Here is a 21,296-nt window from a genome sequence, read left to right as displayed (position 1 = left end):
AAGCAGTGGTCCCAGTTTAACATGCAGATAAGACACAGCTCAGTGCGAGCTCAGTGGTCTCTCTCAGGCTGCATTCAGCCTCTACGCGACTGTTTGGTTTTTGCATTTAATTAGATTTTTTAAAAACACATAATTATATAAGTGCTTTAGTGATGATATTATTTAGAAATAATTGAAGCTTAATGATCATTGCACCTCTTAAGGTCCTCAGAAATTGAAAGCAAAATGACAGTAACCGCATTCAAAGACACATGAGGAAGTGCCGCTTCACACAAACCTCTGTTGCTCACAGGGAAGTGAAACTCCTCGATGGTCACATTGAAATGAATACACTTGGTCATTAGCAGCTGCTACGAATTGCTGCTCCGCTCCTGCGTCTCTGACGAGAATGCAAATGTGCTGTAGGATTTACTGCTAACAACAATTCATTGGCAGGAGGAAAGCGTAATTATCCAGAGATGGGTTTTGGAGAGGACCTGAGGTGTCCACAGGCACATGCCGCAGTGTTGCGACTGCTGGACTCAGAGCTTCTCTTGATGGAGGTCATGAAGAAGTGGATGGGGCAGCGAGCGAAGAGCGAACGGGAATTTTCAGTGCAGCTGCACCACATGACTGGCCTGGCTGAGAAGCTGGACCGACCTCAGGCTAACACAGGACTGGACTACATCAGTCAGCTCAACAAGGTGAGGCCTTGCATATCGCACTGCGCCTGAAGCTTTAGATTTACCTCATCACCTGTCGTTCAGGTGGGAGAATGCCACTGCGCAATAGACTCATTCATTCAGTGCATTTAAAATTAATCTTCTAATTTGATGCACATTTAGGTTTTTCCCAAAAAAAAGGGTTTGCTACACTCATGAATCAAGTGTTCAATGAGCAAAGTAAAAGAAAACAGTAATATAAGCTGAGGAAATAAAATACAGAAGTTGGCACATGAATCTAAAACTGTTTTGTGCCTCTAATAACCTCACATGACATACTCTAAAAGTAACTCCAGTGACTGCCATTAGTGTTTAAAATAAGTACAAAGTATATCTGAATGACTTGGCAATGTCTCAACTAAATCTACAAAAGCTTGGTTTGCTTAGTTTCTTTAAAATATTGAAAGCTGACCTACACTTTGTCAAATTAAATGTGTTCTCAAATCAAATCGAGTAAGCACATCTTTGGCTCATCTGCACACATTGTGAAAACATTTACAGAACCTACAACCGTGAAATGCAATGTGCTGCTGATGCGCTTGAAACTAGTTTTATTTCTGCATCTCAAAGTTTTTTTAAAATAATAATTTGGTGGCTAACACCAATAACCATTGCTTATTTATACTGAATATGTTTAGTAGCCTTTATTTTGGTAGAACACTGTGGAGAAGACAGGAGAGCTAGGAGAAAGACCAGGGGAAGTAAACGGCCTCATGATGGATTCAAACCCAAGTCTCTGTAGTATGAAATACCCAGTGAGCTGTATCTGTGTCCAACATGACTTCATGCATTTTTTAAAATCAGTTCCAACTAAGGAACCAACGAGCAAGTCTGGCTCCAAAAGCTGGTTACCAACATGTCAGGTAGTCACGGATTGTTTAGTGAGTTCCATTTATCGGTTTTCTCTTTATGTCCCCACGATGTGTACCGCTGACTTCTGCCTCTGTCTGTCAGTCATGGGGAGTGCTGGTGTCACAGACGGAGTCTCTCAGTCAGCTGATGAAAAAGCGCTCTGAAGATCTGCTGGACGGTCCAATCAGCAAACTCACGCTGCTCATCAGAGACAAACAGCAGCTCCGCAAAACGTACGCAGAGCAGTGGAACCTGCTGAGGCAGGAGCTCAACAAGGTGTGTGATTAACACGTGCACGCGCGCACACACACACACACACACACACATTCACGCACGCATTCACGCACGCACACTTCCATTACTTCAAAAGATATCATTCACACTGGCCTATATTCAGCTTTTGAAGACTTGAACCCGAACAATGACTTGTTGGGACTTAAGCAATAAACTACACACATATACCACAAGCTAAAATATCTAGCTACTTTACCATTATACAAACTTTCAGTCCTGTCATGAGGCAGATTAAACTACTTTTGTACAGTCACACCTCTAATGATGGGGAAAAAAACAAGGTGGTTTATTTCTGTGTTCATTTTCACAGCTGTTGCTCTCTAAATGTCCCTTTGGTTCACAGTTTTGCACACTTTTATCCCCACGAGTTGAATAAAAAAAAATAAAGGCGGAACTATATGAATGTTTATTATCAGTGGAAAATGATCTTGGTGCAGGTAAGTGACTACACTTGCCTGTTCTATAGCTTTTTGGTCTCTAAAATTAAATATCACTTTGTGTGTACGTGCTTTTTAAAAAAAAAAAAAAAAAACTTTGTCTAGTATGCAAAGATATATCTTCAGCTGGTACAAATTTGTTTTGCAGCCGCTCACGGCCGTTTGAAACAGCACAGCGTACGGCAGGGTCTTCAGGAATTTACTGAGATAATTGCTGCCTGCTTCTTTTTGTCACTGTGCTCATATCTAAATTGAAAGCAAACACACTAAATTACTTTTTACGAGAACAAAAAAGCAGTCAGAGCAGAATGTTTACATATCCCACATTTCATGCACTCATGCAAAACCAGACGTTGCTAGTTGGAAATGTTTGTCTCGTTTTTCCTCATATGTCAACTTGACTTGCAGATGAGTGCTGTGATGGCAGCTTATAAATAGACAGCAGTCAAATGATATGAGATTCAATAGACTGGAAAGAGTGTCTGCAAATGCATTTTGATGCCATCTCATACTGGTAGCTGCCTCACACTGGGTTTTATTACCCAATTACATCAGGCAAATGATGTGTTCATTTTAGTGCAGTTTGAACGCCTGTCTGGTTGTTTGTTTAGTTTAATTTTCCTACTTTGCTGTGCAGAAAAAGCCCGGTCAGCCTTTGAACCGTTTACATCACTGTGCAGTTACACTAGCGAGAGATTATTTGATATCACAACTGAAACAACAGCGACAGTGAATTTGATTGTATCTGTGATGTTGGTTTGTGTTGGTTTTATTTTTTTTGTCGCCAGCCACACAACAAAGGTCAGATCGTTACCTTATGCTTTTCTCATGTTTTATGTTACTAGCAAAACCTAACACAACAGCAGTCCACTTCCTGTGCTAAATAGTACTGACAGCTTTTCAACCTTAAAGAAACTCGACTTGACACCCATCACACCCACTGCCCTTAAGTTATGTGTTTGTAAAAGATGTTTTATTTTTGTTTTTTAAACCGCTTAAAAATTCTTGGTTTTGTGTCTGTTACGGTACCGAGGCACATCGGTAAATGTAGGCGAGTGCTTAGTTTCAAGTAAAGCAACAGAAAACTTTAAAAGCAAACTGTTTCAGCTGGTTTTCCTCTGAAAAACAGTTGATTGTAGTTTCGTCTCTCTCTATAACACCTCCAACCATGAATCATTCAGTAAAATCTGTTTTTTAGACCTGCTGCTGTTAAATCTGTGTAATGTACAAGTTCTTTCCATAACTACAGTGACAACACACAGCTTTGTTGGCAGTTACAGGTCCTGACAGGTGAAAAATTCATTTCCTGCTTTGGTGTGTTTTAGATGCTATCATCGCTATAAGGCTGACAATAAAGCGGGGCTATTTCTCTCTGCTACGCTACTCCTGCCTACTGGTCGACAGGTTAGAGGAGCAAGCTTGATGCCCTCTAATTAGATGAGTCATAGAAAAAAAACAAGATGTTATAAATAAATCATAATTGATGTAGAACTCAGCCAACGGAGAACTAAAACAAGGAAGCTAGTTACTGGCATTTTAAAGTCCTTAAACGGGTTGTCTGTAAGCCTGTGTGCTTCTTTTAAATTCTTCCTCCCTGCAGTCCCTTCTTGGTTCAGGATTTGTTGGCTTCTTTCCTGTTGCATCAGATTTGGAAGAGCTGCGTTTGGGAAATTGTAGAATAGAGTCGGTATCATCAGTACAACTGAATGGTTGTTTTATTGCTGCTGTCTACTATCTTATTAAAAAATTTCTTTTTTTTTCTTTTTTTTTTTTTTTTTTGCAAAAATATATTTGGTCCACACTGTCCAAAAAGGTCCAAAATGAGCCATGACCTTTCGGTTTTGCTGTTTTTTTTAATTGAGTAAATTGGGTTTTTCTTCTTTCAGGTCAAATAGTTTTGGGCGAACTATATATGAGGTGGTTTTAACTTTTCATGGCCTGTTTTTTAAATGCCAACACAAAGCCTACGTTATTAGCTTTTTATCACTGTGTTCAAAATGTAAAATGCTGTTTTTATGGATTGCTTCAGGTGACACAGACAGAACTGGAGAGGCTAAAGAGCAGCTACAGGCACGCAGTGAAAGATGCAACTCAGGCAAAGAGGAAGTACCAGGAGACCAGCAAAGGTGGGGATTTCTGGTATCACTTATGTTTCTGAATAGAATCGGTTTCATGTTGATGTCACGGTCTGGTTTTTTTTTTTGTTTGTTTGTTTTCTGTTTTCCTGTGTTTAGTCTGATATGTGTATTTCTATCATGACCTATATTCTGTGATCATTTTCTGTACTGTGCTTGTGTGCCTGTGTGTGTCTGCAGAAAAAGACCGAGATAAGGCCAAAGAGCGTTACATAAAGGCTTCACTGAAACTCTACGAGGTCCATAATGAGTATGTCCTCTCTGTGCAAGCTGCTCAAGTTTACCATCAGCACCATTACAGTCAGATCCAGCCGGCCCTGCTCAGCGCCCTGCAGACTCTGCAGCAGGAGATGGTGCTCATACTGTAAGATCACACTCGCTGCGTGGATGTTTGGAAGAAAAACAGACACATTAAGAATGACAAGAAGCATTTCTGTACAGTGCTCATATTTACTGGTGCGTCCCTGCGAATCATCTCGGTGTTTTATTTCTGCTCGTCGTCACTCAGATACACATCTGATCGTGGCACGACACAAATGTTTGCCAATTAATTTCAAATCTTGATAACACTCCACTGCTGCCATCAACAAGCATATCTCACAATCTACAGCAGCAGAACAAATGTTCTAATTACCATATGTGTAACTACAGTACTGTGCAAATGTTTTGAGTCACCTCTCACGTCTTTCTATTTTGCTTCAGAGGAGCCAGACGCTTTAAATCGGTCTTGAGCAGTAGTTCTCCAGACTTTCTAAAGGTCATTCAATGTTTTTCTTCAGAAATTGGCTGCTTTTTCACTTCAGTCTAGTTTTTGTGCCAGACCATTTTTGTTTGTTTGTTAGGCTGCTTAACAGCGACTTTTTCAAGCATTACAAAACCTAACTCAAGGAATGAACCAGTGCTGTGTCTACACATCACAGACAATGTTAAATTCTGGGAATTTAGGCAATTAATTTCAATTTCATAGTTAAATCTGTGGACACCGTGTGTCCTGCGCTCACCGCCAGCTGTCCTAGTATGTGCTGAGGTCATTAATCCACTTCTGGACCTGGAGAAAATACCCCCCTGCCGCTTTGTGTCTGCAAACCAAGACAGATATTTTTTGCAGTTTTATTATTATGGTACATTTTTCTGTGTGTAGCCTGTGTGTGTATAACTGTGGTTTAAAGTAGCTCTCCTTTTTTGTGGCTTGCAAAGGTGGCCCAGTTTTTAGATTAGTAAATGTATAGAAATGACTCATCAGTAGCCTGTAAGTTGTAAATTTAATGGGTACTTCTGTGCATTTAACCCCTTGGTATAGCATTCGTGCATGGAAACTGAGGGCGTTGGTTGCCCGTCCAGTTTATACATTGTGGTGTCGACTGGCGTGTCAGGCCTTAAAAACGATTTCCTGTAGATGAACAGAAATAGGAAAAAAACTCAGTGGCCAGTGGTGTTGAAGATCTTGTCAAAATTGATGAAATTATTAACGCTGAAAGGCACTGTCAGATTTTCATCCACTATGCATCACCATCAGGAAAGCATCTGATTGGCAGTGGCCTCATTTGATCTCACACTGCAGTAAAAGCATGCCTGAATGGAAGAACACACACGCTGGAACTCCATGAGTCATGGACCGGCCTCCCCAGAGCCCGGACCGAATCATTACTGAAGCAGCGTGGGATCATCTTGACAGAGAACAAAACACACATTTCCTTTTTTCCCCAGCAAAATGTAAAAAAATGAGAGGTGATTCAAGAGTTTTGCAGAGTGCTGCCTGTGTTTTCATTATGAACAAAAGCCTTTTCTATGCAAACATTACCTACAAAGGCTTGACAGCTTTGAACACTGCATGAACGTCTGAGTTTTAAAGCAGAGAGAAGAGTTCTGGGAATTTAGACAATTAAAGGGTCTGAAAGGGTAAATCATAAAAAGTCAAAGACAGAAACAAGCAGTCAAACTGGTAAAATGGATTGGCTGACTTTGGGGGCTCTGGGCAGGAAATGTTTGGCAGAGCTGACAGATCCAGTCTCTGTCTAACAGCAGAGGCTGAAAAACGGGCACTGCTCTCACTTTTATTATATTCTAAACAGGGAATAACAACATAAATATGACAGAGAAAGTGACGTGATGGGATACTTAACCGCAGACAAATCTCTCAAAGGACATTTTCACATCACTAATATGAGGCAACTTGCATCCAGTCAAACTGGAAATTGTGTTACGCTTTGGCAAATTAAAAAACGCAATGTGATATTTGTGCTTTGCATTGTGTCATTCTGTTTTCATCCTTCCAGAAAGGAGATCCTGCAGGAGTATTTTGACATCTGCACTCTCCTCCATCATGAAGTGGTGCGGATCCACAGAGAGATGGCATCAGCTCTAACAGCCATCGATCCTCACAGAGAGTATGAGAGCTTCATCCATCAGAACAGGTACGCAGAGGCGGACCGTTTCCGCTCAGCAACATGGCAATCACGGAAGCTAACCCTTCAGAGAAATGATACTGTGGACTGTGTGTTTGAAGGTCTGTGGGGGAGATTCCTGCCTGTGCCGATTTTGACAACAGCCTTCTGGAGGACACCGAGCAGCTAAGCACTAAGGAGATTGAACTGAATGACCTCACCCTCGAGACGATCCAGCACAAGTGAGAACAACAGTGCAATCACATTCAGATTTCGTTTGTTAATCTTGCAACAGCTTCCTCCACACGACTAACTCGTGTTCCTTTAACCTCCCGTTAACCTTCCCTTTCTGTTTTATATATGAAGTGCTTCCTCTTCACCTGGGATTTCTGTCTTCTTCTCACAGACTGACTACGATAGAGGAGGAGCTCCTGGACCTGGCTCGGTCTCTGGGCTCTCAGCAGACTTCAGTTGAGCAGCTGGAGCTGGAGTTAGGGGAAGAGCAGGAAGGTGTCAAAAAGGGCCAGAGGTGAGCAGACCAACCAGGCTGATGCTGAGCTGTCAGAGATTAGAAAGGGGGGTTCACAATGAAAAAATACACTGTCCTGTGGTAGCTGTGAAGACAAATTACTAAAGTTTGCCTCAGTGGGCAGTCCTTCCCATCGGGGGAGTTCAGTGTGCTGTTGGCTGTGCAACGGCTAATAACCAGTGTGGTCTCAGCAGGCCATAAGTGCCTTATGAATTATAATACAGCAATATGTTATGGAGCCCAAACCCTCTCATTTGTCTTGGTTGATGAGGGTGTCTAAAGGTGTTAGAGCTATACAGACGGGGGAGTGATCGAGTCATTAACAGGCTCTTGAAGGACAAGTGGAAACAATGTGTGTATATGCAACAGAGTCTGCATTATCAAAGGCAGCTGGGAGCACATATGGTGCAGGTGGTGAGGTGAAGCTGACCTTTGCTTTGTATGGTGAAGAAACATTTTGCAAGTCAACAGTGAAAAACTGAATTAAGGTGACCTAACCTGACCTCAGATGTCAGCCTGAGTAGTTCAGAGGGTCGGATCTCCAGCATTTTGAGGTCTTTGCAAATGTTTTCTTGAGTGAAACTTTCTTTGGGTCTAATGAGCGTAAGCACAGCTGATCAATCATCTTCATGTGTGCATTAATCATTTTGTTTATAAACACCTGGTTAGTAAAAATTCCTACAGTTTAAAACCCAAACATCTGGGCTCGCTTGTTCTTGAATTAAGCCATAGACCATAAACTTTCTGTCAGTGGAGATCCTAAATGCTTTTTTCTTTTCTGGGATTAGGCTTAATCTACATTTCTGTGATGATGACGACCTGGGGCAACTTGTTTCTGATGAGCTTCAATGTCCAGCCCATTCTCTCATTTAATGGCCAATTAAAGGGAACAAAGCACATAGAATTTTATGTTGTCATTAAAGGCTGTGTGATGATATGACGGCGTGTTGGGTGTCACCAGGGAAAAAACAAACAACAAAAACAATGTGATCTCCGGGTCAACCAAGCATGATTAGATTCTCCGCTGCACCTGCGCTCATATAAACATCCTCTGTGGTAATTAGCCATACACATGCTTAATCAATGTCCCATACACAAATAGATGATGAACAGTTTCTTGTCAATTACTCAGCTCTCAGTGCCTCAGAGGAGAAATAATGTAATTCTGATTGTGGTGTTTGTAGTGTGTGCTGCACTTGGAGGTACTTAACAGGGAAGACCGAGTGCATACGGAGGTTGATTAAGTACATTAAGTACAAAAAAGTGATTAAGTACAAAACCTATTCTGAAAAAAGTTGAGACGCTGTATAAAATGTAAATAAAATCAGAATGCAATGATTTGCAAATCTCATAAACCCGTATTTTAGTCACATTACAACATAGGAAACATTTCAGTTTCTAGAGCAGCATATGATCTGGATGATGTCTCAGTGAAGACGCTGCATATTTTCATGCTGCTGTTAAAGAAGGGGGGATGCTGCAAAGTGGTAAACATGGCCCTGTCCCACATTTTTGAGATGTGTCTGGCATCATTGTCTAAATAATGTTTTTTTTTTTTTTTACAATGGTACATGTTCTGAGTTTAAACATTTGTTATGTCCTTTATATTCCATTGTGAATATAATATGGGTTTATGAGATTTCCATCCTGGTTTTATTACATTTTTGCGCAGTATTTCAGCTTTATTTGAGATGGGTTTGTACAAATACCTCAAAAGATAAAAAATCCTCAGATAGATAATGAGGTGAAACAATTCTGTTTGTTTGTTCACTGTTGGGGTTTTATAAGTCTTACAGGCTCATTATCAGCATGTTAAGGATATGAATCAATATGAAGAACTGCAAACCTGCACAAGCAGGCGTTTTATTGATTTCTGTGCGCTTCTGTTTATTTCTGTCACTTGTGTTGTGATGCTGCACTTTGCTTTGTCCAGGGTCTACCAGTTCAGCAAGAGACATGCGATGGAAGAGTGCCGGCAGCAGGTCGCCCTGACTCAGGGCCAGAGAGCCAAACTGGAGGTTCAGAGGCTTCTTCTGAAAGAGAAACTGGACAAGCTGGGCTCCAGAGAACCTCCCTCTGCTCTGAATCTGGACACAGATACTGTTTCACTTTCATCCAGCACGAGCAACGTATGTTCTCCCTGACAGCAGCTTTCCCTCCTTTGTCTTTGATTAGCTCCTAATTACTGGTCCTGTCACTGGGCCAGCTGTACAAAATAAGCTGTGTGTTGCATGTAAACTCTGAAAACAACATGCTGAATTATAAAGCATAAAAGCAGTTAGTCTTTCTGTAAGTCACAGACAGTTATCCTTTAGGCATGGATTGTACTTAACACTCAGAAAGTGTCACTCTAGTATTTTCCTCCAGGCTTTTGCATAAAGTTGCTAGCATGGAAAGAAACTCCAGTTTATCTATCTTCAGGCCAAACGCTACAAACTTGTGCTGTGCACCCAATCCTTTGTTACACTCTCACAGATCAATCATCCTAAATAATTTAATAGAGCCGGAGCAGCCTGATGTTGTCTTGCAGTTAGTGCTTAACCTGAAAAGCACACGAGCAAAGTGAGACATGACAATTCTAATGCCGACAGTAGACCTTGATAGGTTTTTTGTGACATGTGTAACAAGCTCTGGGTCTTTTTTTTTTTTCTGTCAGGACCACACTCCACCCAGGGTCCTCGTGGAAGGGATCTTGAACAATCTCAGCAACCTCTTTAAACCCAAATTTGAGGTAAGTTAGTAATTAAATTGCAATTAACGCACAATAATTACAGTGACCGATAGAGAAGTTGCAATTGTAGCAACCTTTATGGTACATGCTAGTTTCTTTCTAAGGAAGGATGTTCGAGTGGAAGTTTTCTTCCCCCTCATCACTCTTGAACTTCTTTTTTTTTTTTAACCACAAAACAATTTATCATGTTCTGGAGGAAATGGCAGCATCCCAGAGTACATCCTCTGAGTGGTTGAGCTTGTTCAGGCACACAATCTGTCTTTGGGGTCTCGTGCTCTTGACCGCGCTTTGGGATTTTGACCGTCAAGTTTCTTCTTTCAAAATTCTTCTTGACCTCAAACCAAGCTCACTTTTCAGGCAGCCAGTGTACATTTAATCGTTTAATCATTCCTGACAGACAGAAGCACTCAGAGAACCCGTAACACAGCTGCACAGTAACTTTTGACACAGTAAAAAAAAACACCCTTTCTCACTTTTTATTGATTTAATGTTAAATCAGCTGGAAACGGATATATATAAAATTGTGTGCATGCTCCAAAAGATCATATCAGGTGAGTAATATTTTAATACCCATATTGTGCTGTACTGTGAATCTGAACTATTTGCTATTTTTGTATGAACTACTTCTCCTTCTATCTACCGGCCCTGTGGTTCCCCGGGGGCATGAAAGCGGTGTGGTTATACTTTAAAGTTTTACAGACTCTTCTTTGATGTGCCTCCATTTAATCTCTGCAGATTCACCCAAAATCTATCCCTTCCCATTCTTATTGTTTCATTATTCATGTCTGCTTTTAAAGACCCTGCTTTTCTCTTTTCCTGCCTCCAGGTGCCTCCAGTCCTCAGTCTGGTGAAAGAAGTGGATCGTCCTCTGGGGCAGCAGGACTGGTACCACGGTGCCATTCCCAGACTGGAGGTCCAGCAGCTGCTGAAGAACGATGGCGACTTCTTAGTGAGGAAGAGTCAAGAGAAGCAGGGTTACGTGCTTTCTGTGCAATGGGAAGGCTCCTGTAAACATTTTCTCATCCAGAACACAGAAGTAAGTGAATCTAAAGTGTTTTTGAAGACACTATTTATACATTGCACGTTCTTGCATCATTCACTTCCTTATTAATGTTTTTTTCTCCACTTTTTCAATATGCAAAAAAAGAGCAATTCTTTCTGTTACTGTTGTAATATGTGGCCTAAAAAGTAAATGTGAGAAAATAAAACTTGTTATTGTAAACTAAGCTTTTTAAACATTTTTTTTTTGGATAATGAGTCTTTTGTTTTTTAAATTCGGTAATGCCATCTTCAGTACGCCTCTGTAAACCTCTGCTTCTCCATGTGTGCCAGTAGAATATGTACCGTCTGGATGGAGAAGGCTTTCCCAGCATCCCTCACCTGATCCATCATTTGCTGAACTCTCGACAGCATATTACCAAGAGGTGTGAAGTTGTGCTAAAGAAAGCGGTAGTAAAGGTAAAGTGACACACACAGACACACACCACACACATATGTTTGTCTTTAGATTAGAATAGCTTGTATCTGCTTACTGCAGACTTGTTATAATCTTTAGTACAACTTTAAATTTGTCCAAGACATGCTCTCATGTTATGTGCCAACAATAGGACACACCACATGTTTTTCTGTGTAAACTATGGGTTCTGTTGCTCTAAGGCTGTGTAGCACAGGACTCCAACACTATTTTACTCCTGTTTTTTCACATATGTACTCATAAACCTGTCCTCTGGTGGCTTTTCCCTTAAACACTTTACTAGTTTAAAACTATTAAAATCACTGTGTGTTTCTCTTGCTTCATTTTTAACCCTTTTAGGACAAGTGGGTCCTGGAACATGATGATATTATCTTGGGACCTCTCATTGGACGGGTGCGTACACTTGACTTTTACTAACAGAATCATGCAAGTAAAGTAAAATGTATTCTGAGTTTTATTTGTGGCCAATATTTTGCTTAGCAAAGTCATTTACGTGTTTAAGTGTATGCAGTTCATCAAGTAAAATATTTAGTTTTAGACTAAAATGCCGATGATGGTGGTGGTGATGATGCTAACTTCCTCATGTGAACATTTTATTAAGTTTTAAATGTGATGTACACATGTTTGTATAAAAATGGGACGAATTCCTTAGCAGCTGGTACAGTGTTGTTGCTCTGTAGCTTTGAAAATGAAATCTAAAAGTCTGCACTTAAATTGTGATGCACGTTAGACTGATTGCTTTGGTTCAAATTTTGTTGTGGAGACAAAATCCTGAAATTGTGTTGCCGGTACAGGAACTAACCATATCTGCTAGATTTAACTTCCCTGACAATTTCAGCTCCGTGTGGTAAATTGGTTGAAACAATGACCAGTTAAATTCAATAATAGTGTACGTGTGGCTTAGTTCATGATCGAAATTAATAGTACCGTATTTTAAATGGTTTGAGGTTTAGTTAGAAATGCTCTTTGCTCAGTAAGAAGACAGAATTAGATTAGTACTGATCGTGTTCGTGATGGCACTGCACAGGGTAACTTTGGAGAGGTGTACAGCGGCCGTTTACGCACCGATAACTCTCCTGTAGCTGTGAAGTCTTGTAAAGAGAACCTGGCCCCAGAGCACAAGAGTAAGTTCCTGATGGAAGCCAGGTCAGTACACACACACACACACACACACACACACACACACACACACACACGTTTCCATTACAGTAAATCACATCACAGTGACCTGTTTTAATGTCCTGAACACCTTATTTAAGTCAGAGCGAATTTTTGCCGAGAAGAAGCAGGCCCAAATCTTACCGTGCAAACAGATTTACTGTGTTGTGAACAAATCCCCATGCAGAAGTACACCCTCACTGCTGCATGGGGTCAGAATTACAATTGTAAGTAAGCAGCCGGGTTGATAATCAAATCAACTTACTGGATTACTCAATCAAGATTTGATTATGTATGTTCAAGTGACATCTGAACAAACCACAACGCTTCTGAGACCTAAAGCGGCTGCAAAGTGCCACATTTGAAAAAAGCCAATCACAGCATATCAGCACCAACACCTCATATCAACTGTCAGGGGCGGTGGTGGAGGGCTGATGATTTGTGCTTGGTTTACACCAACAGGGACTGGGCTACTTGCAGTCTTTTCAAGTGTGAGGCCATCTGTCCAACACATCCCAAAATTGGGTCGTGCAACAGGTCAATGATCCCAAACACAGCAGCAAATTTACAACAGAATGGCTGAAAAGAAAAATAATCAATATTTTGCAGTGACCCAGTTAAAGTCCAGACCTCAACCACAATGAGATGCTGTGGTGGGATCTTAAGACAACTGTGCATGAACAAATGCCCACAAACCTCAGTGAACTGATGCAATGGTGCAGAACTGAGTGGCCAAGCATTCCTCCACAATGATCTGAGAGGCTGATAGCATCCTCCAGACAACAATTAGGCCAAGCTTGTAGAAACCACCTTTCTGCTAAAGGTTTCTACAAGCTACTGAATCATGGGATGTACTTGGTTTTTCACAGAAGTTCAAGGCTTCCTGTGAAAACATTTTCACAGCTCTGCCATTTTTCTGTTTTATTAAGCTGTGAGGACCATCACAGCTTAATAAAGAACAGTGCAAACATATATAAACCTTACAAATGCAAAACCTTACAGTTGCTTACAAATGCAACTGTCAAAACTCTTCACTGCTTAAAAAAAATTGGTGTATATATATATTTTTTATTTTGTTTAGATGAACATTAGTCTTTAAATGTTCCTTTTTGTTGATAATGTTATAATATTCTGCCCATAAGTTTACAGGCTTAAATAAATGATTGTTAGTTTATTGTGAAGAGAAATCAGTGCTGGTGTATAGATACGTGGATTTACATTTATCAACTAGCATCTGTGTCCAATATCTCATACCTTTTAGTGGACTGAAGCGTGTATGTTCTTAACAGCATCAAAACACCATCATCACCTTTCTCACATCCGCCATGCATTTAGAATTTAAAGGAAACTGCACTCACTCCAACAATAACCAAAACTTCCCATTGAGCGCGTTTGGGGAAATCTAAATTTCGGTCCACTTTAACTGATGATCAGAATTGAAACGGAAAGAAAAAAAAATTCTTGCATTAGTTACAACACTTCCACTTATTTTTTGTTACAACTCGTTTCTGCTTAACCTTGGGACACGTGCAAATGTCCTTACAGTTACTGCGCTCGGTCTCAGTCCATAAAAAACAAACTATGATGTTCTCAACATCAAAGTAAGAGAATGTCTGTAAATAGTCCTCGAAATAAAATTGTAGAAGCTGGCCAGCAGACTTAAAAAAAGATGTATGTACATAGAGCTCTATATGAAAAGTATCTATGAGTTGTTTGATTGAAATACTTAATCATATCAATACTCGCTCTTCTCAGTGGTCCGTGTTGAAGACCGGAAAAGAAAGTCTGCTCAGTAGCAGGAGGATAAATGATAGTGATTTGAAGGCTATCACGAGTGAAATGGTCACAGCAGGCTCACACAAGCTACAGGCTACGTGAGCTCATAGCCCCTCTCGCCAGAGGAGGCTACCACCCTGTCATGAAACAGCTGTAGATCAACAACATCATAATACTTTCTATAAATTTAGCGCATAGTGCACAGAACTGAAAGTAACTGTACAGTAGACATCAGACAAGTAAACTTAACAGCGGGTTACACACGCACACACCTGTCTTGTGTGTTGTCTAGGATCCTGAAGCAATATGATCACCCTAACATTGTGAAGCTTATTGGGGTGTGCACGCAGAAACAGCCCATCTACATTATCATGGAGCTCATTCAAGGTAAATGTGATCCTGTTAGACAGTCTTTATGTCTTTCAACTTGTCAACTCGATGCCTTCAAAGATTTATTGAACCATTTTCACCACCCACTTTGTTCCTCCATCATCGTTCTCGCTCTCCGTATGTGTGTGTGTCTTTACACTTTTCAAGGTGGTGATTTTCTCTCCTTTTTGCGCACTGAGGGTCACAGTCTGATACCGAAGATGCTGGTCAAAATGACTGAAAATGTCGCATCTGGCATGGAGTACCTGGAGAGCAAAAAGTGCATTCACAGGTTGGTCAGACGATCACGCCGCTTTTATCTAATCTTTTCATCAGCCACGTGCAAATCTGTGACTTCAGCAAATCAGATTCTGCAATGCTCACTATTCATTTCCTTCACAGTTGCAGTCAGCTTAATCTTTCCTCATTGTTAACATGCCGGAATACATAATGTTTACCTCTGTGTTCGGTTTGATAATTACTACATATTAAACGTTCATTTGAATACAGTGCAGTGTACTTTCAGCAACAACTAAAGTGGTGCGTCGCTCATGTACATGCAGGTGGATTTTCAGGCTTTTACTGTACACTTTACGAAGCATCACTTACCTTCCCAAGCTTTCACTTCACCTAACTGTTAACTGCACTTATCTGTAGCAGTTCCCCATATGTTGAGTAGCAGTAAAATGCTTGCCTTAAGTAAAGCTTCAGCTCAGCATCATATAAGGTGTCACACTGTAATCTCTAGAGAGATGTGCACAGAAAGATATTTAAGCAAATACAAGTTTCCAAATAAAAATAAAATCACTTTACAATAAAAACAAATACTGTGGCTGAAAAGTACCAAAACAGAAAGGCTTAATAAAGACAGAGAACTACAGACATGATTCATGGCAGGAAAAATCTGCTTTACATTATTTCTTAAATGCCATAGTCCTTGATGGCCTAAGGCTCCTGCTTAGGACCTTAAAGGAGAGCCTCCTAAACCCCTTTATACTGGTAATAAGATTTATATATTTGGCAAGGCAAGTTTATTTGTATAGCACAATTCAACAACAAGGTGATTCAAAGTGCTTTACAGAGACATTAGAAACAAAAACAAATAAAAAGCACGATTTAAAATTGATTAAAACAAGCAAACAAACAAACTAATAAACAAACAAACAAACAAAACAGTATATAAAATCAAAACAGATAAAATCAGAACAGTAGATAAAATCAGTAGTTAAATGTAAGTTTTGAAATTTAAGCTTAAAAGTGTGGATTTGGTGCTTTATTCAAATGCAGCTGAGAATAAGTGAGTCTTCAACCTGGATTTAAATAAACTGAGTGTTTCAGCTGATCTGAGGCTTTCTGGGAGTTTGTTCCAGATATGAGGAGCATGAAAGCTGAATGCAGCTTCTCCGTGTCTGGTTCTGACTCTGGGAACTGATAAAAGACCGGATCCAGATGACCTGAGGGATCTGGAAGGTTCATACTGGGTCAGGAGGTCATTGATGTATTTTGGTCCTAAACCATTCAGAGCTTTATAGACCAGCATCAGAACTTTAAAGTCTATCCTCTGACAGACAGGCAGCCAGTGTAAAGACCTCAGAGCTGGACTGATGTGGTCCACTTTTTTGGTCTTAGTGAGGACTCGAGCAGCAGAGTTCTGAATGAGCTGTAGTTGTCTGACTGATTTTTTTTTTTAGGTAGACCTGTAAAGATGCTGTTACAGTAATCAAGCCTACTAAAAATGAATGCATGGACTAGTTTTTCCAGGTCCTGTTGAGACATCAGATCTTTTATCCTTGAAATATTCTTGAGGTGATAGTAAGCTGACTTTGTTATTGTCTTAATGTGTTTTTCTAAGTTTAGGTCTGCATCCATCACTACACCCAAATTTCTCGCCTGGTTTGTGGTTTTTAGGTGTATAGATTGAAGTTCTCTGGTGACCTGTAATCGTTTTTCTTTGGCGCCAAAGACTATTACCTCAGTTTTGTTTTTGTTTAGCTGGAGAAAATTGTGGCACAACCAGTCATTAATTTCCTCGATGCATTTACCAAGAGCCTTATAATCTGTGCCAGTGGGAGCATGTAAATGTTAAACAGAAGGGGTCCCAAGATCGAACCTTGGGGAACTCCACATGTGATACTTGTCTGCTCAGATGTGAAGTTACCTATTGATACAAAGTATTTCCTGTTTTCTAAGTATGTTTTGAACCAGTTTAGTACAGTTCCTGAAAGACCTGTCCAGTTCTCCAGTCGTTTGAGTAATATGTTGTGGTCAACTGTATCAAATGCTGCACTGAGATCCAGTAAAACTAGGACTGACATTTTTCCACTGTCTGTATTCAGACATATGTCATTAAACACTTTGGTCAGAGCGGTTTCAGTGCTGTGGTTCTGTCTAAAACCTGACTGGAAGGCATCATAGCAGTTATTCTGTTTTAAGAAGTAATCGAGCTGTTGAGAAACTGCTTTTTCAATGATCTTACTTAAGTGGGAGATTTGAGATCGGCCTGTAGTTTTTCATTTGTGTCTTGTCAAGATTGTCCTTTTTCAGTATAGGTTTTATTACAGCAGTTTTTAGTGATTCTGGAAACACACCTGATATTAAAGAAAAGTTGACGATCTGTAACAGGTCTGACTCCAAAGTCTTTGAGACCCTTTTGAAAAAACTTGTTGGCAGGACATCTAAACAGCAGGAGGAGGAGTTCAGTTGACCTAAGATCTCCTCCAGCTCTTTGCTGTTAATAGGGTGAAACTGTTTGATGGTGTTTAAACAGTTTTTCGGTGGACACAGTACATATCCTGGATCTGCTGTTGATGTACCAATTGCTTGTCTAATCTTTTGGATTTTTTCTGTGAAGAATTTGGCAAAGTCATTGCAGGCCATGGTCGAATGAAGTTCAGCTGCCACTGGCACAGGAGGGTTTGTTAGCCTGTCAACTGTAGAAAATAAGACCCGAGCATTATGGCTGTTTTTAGTGATGATGTCAAAGAAGTAGGACCTCCTTGCACTCCTCAGTTGTAAATTATAATTGTGAAGTTTCTCTTTATAGATGTCACAATGAACCTGGAGGTTTGTTTTTCTCCATCTGCGCTCAGCTTTCCTACACTCTCTTTTTTCATTTTTCACTAGTGTGGAGTTTCTCCAGGGAGACTTTTTCCTTCCAGAGATAGCCTTCACCTTAATGGGAGCAATAGATCTAAGGACCTGATGCAAAAATATCGAACTGGGTGTGATGAGACCGTTCTAAACATTTTTAATGACTGAGGAGAAAAACCAGCTCACAGCCCTGATTGTAACTACGCATCCTCCAAAGACCACAGAGCTGTGTAGGAGTTGCTTAAGATCAAACGTTGGGTTTTTGTGAGTAGCCTGCAAACAAAGCTTGCATTAAAAGACGAGACCATCTACAAACACGTTCTGAAAACTCGACCATTTCCTTTAATTCAGCAATACGTATGCATGTATATATATTTAAGTAAACGATATACTGCATTCAGAATTGTTGTAGTATTTTGGGGATGTCTACAAATTGAACGTGGCCTCGGTGGCTGGCTGTAGGGGCACTAGAGGAGAGGAGGAGGTTGTGACATCCGGCTCATTACAGCAGCACTTGTATGGTTTGCCCAGCAGGGACGGATCAGACAGGCTGCTGGTAGCTGCTCAGCTTGTAACACTGCATGTCAAATGGCACTCGCACGCAACACAGAGATATGATAGGAACACCTCTCTTTTAAGTGCCATCTGTTCTGTTTTTTCATACAGAGCATGATTTTTTTTATGTTTCATTTGTTTCCACTTTTCCCCAGCCTCCATCCCTCTTACATTTCCTGTCTTGTGCTTTTTAAGGGACCTTGCAGCTAGAAACTGCCTGGTCGCAGAAGGCAACGTGGTGAAGATAAGTGACTTCGGGATGTCCCGTCAGGAAGATGACGGAGTCTACTCTGCAGAAGGCGGTCTCAGACAGATCCCTGTCAAATGGACAGCTCCTGAAGCCCTGAACTATGGTGCATCATTAGTGCCTCTGCCATAATACCACAACCAGACACATTTCTCCTGTTTCTACTGCCAACAGCCAGTTAAATACTCACAAAGAGCTGCGCCTATGCCTTTGCTTACACTGCCCCCTGCTGTTGCTTTCAGGTCGTTATACCACAGAGAGTGACGTCTGGAGCTTTGGCATCTTACTGTGGGAGACCTTCTCCATGGGAATGACCCCCTACACCAGCATGACCAATCAACAGACACGTGAAGAGGTGGAGAAAGGTGAAGACTTCTGAAGTGTTCGTGTTCACGTGACATTCAGGAGAATTCCTGCTGTCATTGTGATTGATTTTGACACTGATACATTTTCTGAGTCTCACGTGTATCAGAAAGCACGTTTACTGCCATCTGACCATCTCTCTCCCTGTTATGCTTCTCTGTGATGTCCTTCAGGGTACCGTATGCCTGCTCCGCACGGCTGCCCCATTGAAATCTCCAGGATTATGAACAGCTGTTGGCAGTATGATCCCAGAAACAGACCATCTTTTAAGAAACTCCGGATCGATCTCAATGCCATATACAGCAAAATTATATAATACACTCTTGTAAGTTGGACGTGTTTTAACATTATTTTTTTGTTAGGTTGTACTTGTTCTTTCTAAAAAATAGGTTGAGATTTAATATGAATATTAAAAGTAAAAATAAAAGGTCTAATTAAAACTTGATAAGTTGTGTAGCATTTCTTTTTAGACTTACTGCTGAAAATGAGCTAAGAAGTGCTGATGTGTGGCCTTGTAGAGCAGAAGCTTGCCAGGTGGGGGCAGCACTTTCATTTCTTCCTTTGTTTCCAGAAGAGTGTCAGCAACTCATTTACAACTTATCTCCTTTTAAAGACATGTAACGAGCTTGCAAACACTTGATTTTCTAAAAATCAGGATCCCAGAAGTTCTAATATAGACAAAAACACAAGTTTAATACCCAGCTGTTACTGTTTCGGCTGGAATAGTCTTGGTTTCCAGCAGTGTACCTAGATTTAACCCCTTCAGCTCTGTACTGTTTGAAATTCTCAGGTGGAAAAAAACAACAGCACAGTTAATGTAAGGAAAATGAATAAGGTGTATTGTTCTCACTGACATAATAGTTAAACATTTTCCCAGAGCTTACTGGTGGTTCATTAGGATTCAAAGCTGCTTGGTGATTCATGCAGTTAAATTACTCCTTTGCCATTTTTTTTGTGTACTTGATCACAGAATTTACAAATATTTTCAGTTAAAAAAAACAAAGCAAAGATTTAGTATTTATAGTTTTCAGTATTTGCAAATTAAAGGCTTTAATTTCAATTAGACATACAATCGTATTTTTGCTAGGTAAAAGGTTCAGAGACATTTGTCACGCTATTATGTGCTGAAACAATCTTCTGACAGTTGTAGCAGGGCATGATTTATTAACTTGGTCCCGGTAGGCAAAACAAAATTGGGCCTGCAGGAACTTGAAGTTTTAGTTTTATATCTCCTTATAATTAGAAAGTGATACTTTTATCTACAGTATTATTCTTATTGTTGTTTCTTTTTGAAGCACTTTGGGCTGCATGTGCACCTGCAGTATAAATAAACCTTTAGCTCAGCAACAGATGAGGTAAAGGTAAAACTCAGCGAAGAGAAGAGAAAACACTGTATCAACGGAAGGCCCCAGCAGCCTGGAAATATTACAGCAAAAGTAAGAGGTTTCAGGTTCACCTGATCCATGTCTAACTATGAACTGTATCAAAAAGGAAAGTTTTAAGCCTGATATCAAACATAGATACTCAAAAGAGATAGAGATTGCTGGAAAATGACACAAGAAATACAAGGGGGATCGCTTTCATTTTTTTTGATTGACCAGCCACAACATCATGAGCAGTCTGCAATGCCAACTTGAACAACCTACCTTTTCTCTATCTGGTAACCATTTAGTGACCAGCAAACCATGCGTAGCACTGTTTATGTCACTACTGAGAGAGACCCGACTCAAAAGTAAGTAAGTTAGATTTCAAGAGAAAGATCACAAAGTGCTGAACAATAAAATGTCAGAGCATTAAAAAGAAGATTTAACCAACCAGAAGTCTAAAAAGCAGGAAAGGATTTTCCTGCTGTTACTTCGCCAAGGAGTTGAATACAGGGAAATCAGTCAAAGAAACAACCTCCCCGGCAGGTGAGGGAGTGACCTCAGCCTGCTCAGTTTTATTACTCTGAGCCCTGGTTACGCCACAGGCAGTAATACCTCTGGTAAATTCTGGTCTCTGACATCCTTTACTACTAGATTTGAGGACACTACTGGCAATGTAGGTAACTGTGGCCACATTTTTTCCCCTCAATAATGGTAACACCAGGAACAGGCAAAGAGGGACATACTCCTGAATCTCCCCACTGTACCAAATCAGGGGTCAACGCCAAATGACAGAAAGGTGCAGAAAATGCATTCATCTCCATACCTGTGAACAGA

At 40.4% G+C, this 21,296-nt stretch overlaps 1 protein-coding gene across 1 annotated transcript; it reads left to right on the top strand.

Annotated features, from left to right (window-relative positions):
• Positions 1-410: 410 nt before the first annotated feature.
• fes (FES proto-oncogene, tyrosine kinase) lies at positions 411-19,411 on the top strand. The gene is made up of 18 exons (XM_085354387.1): positions 411-683; positions 1,656-1,829; positions 4,314-4,410; positions 4,600-4,783; positions 6,696-6,833; positions 6,926-7,045; positions 7,210-7,332; positions 9,266-9,461; positions 9,989-10,063; positions 10,890-11,099; positions 11,399-11,521; positions 11,877-11,930; positions 12,565-12,683; positions 14,764-14,858; positions 15,009-15,132; positions 18,681-18,838; positions 18,975-19,097; positions 19,269-19,411. The coding sequence occupies exons 1-18, from the start codon at positions 459-461 to the stop codon at positions 19,409-19,411; spliced, it is 2,481 nt and encodes an 826-aa protein (XP_085210513.1). The 5' UTR covers positions 411-458.
• The last annotated feature ends 1,885 nt before the right edge of the window (positions 19,412-21,296 follow it).

Source organism: Diplotaxodon limnothrissa, linkage group LG1 (assembly GCF_057381915.1).
Source record: "Diplotaxodon limnothrissa isolate DT_005_m linkage group LG1, D_limnothrissa_male_GT1.1, whole genome shotgun sequence".
Classification (NCBI taxonomy): Eukaryota; Metazoa; Chordata; class Actinopteri; order Cichliformes; family Cichlidae; genus Diplotaxodon; species Diplotaxodon limnothrissa.
This window is presented reverse-complemented; position numbering and strand designations above follow the sequence as displayed.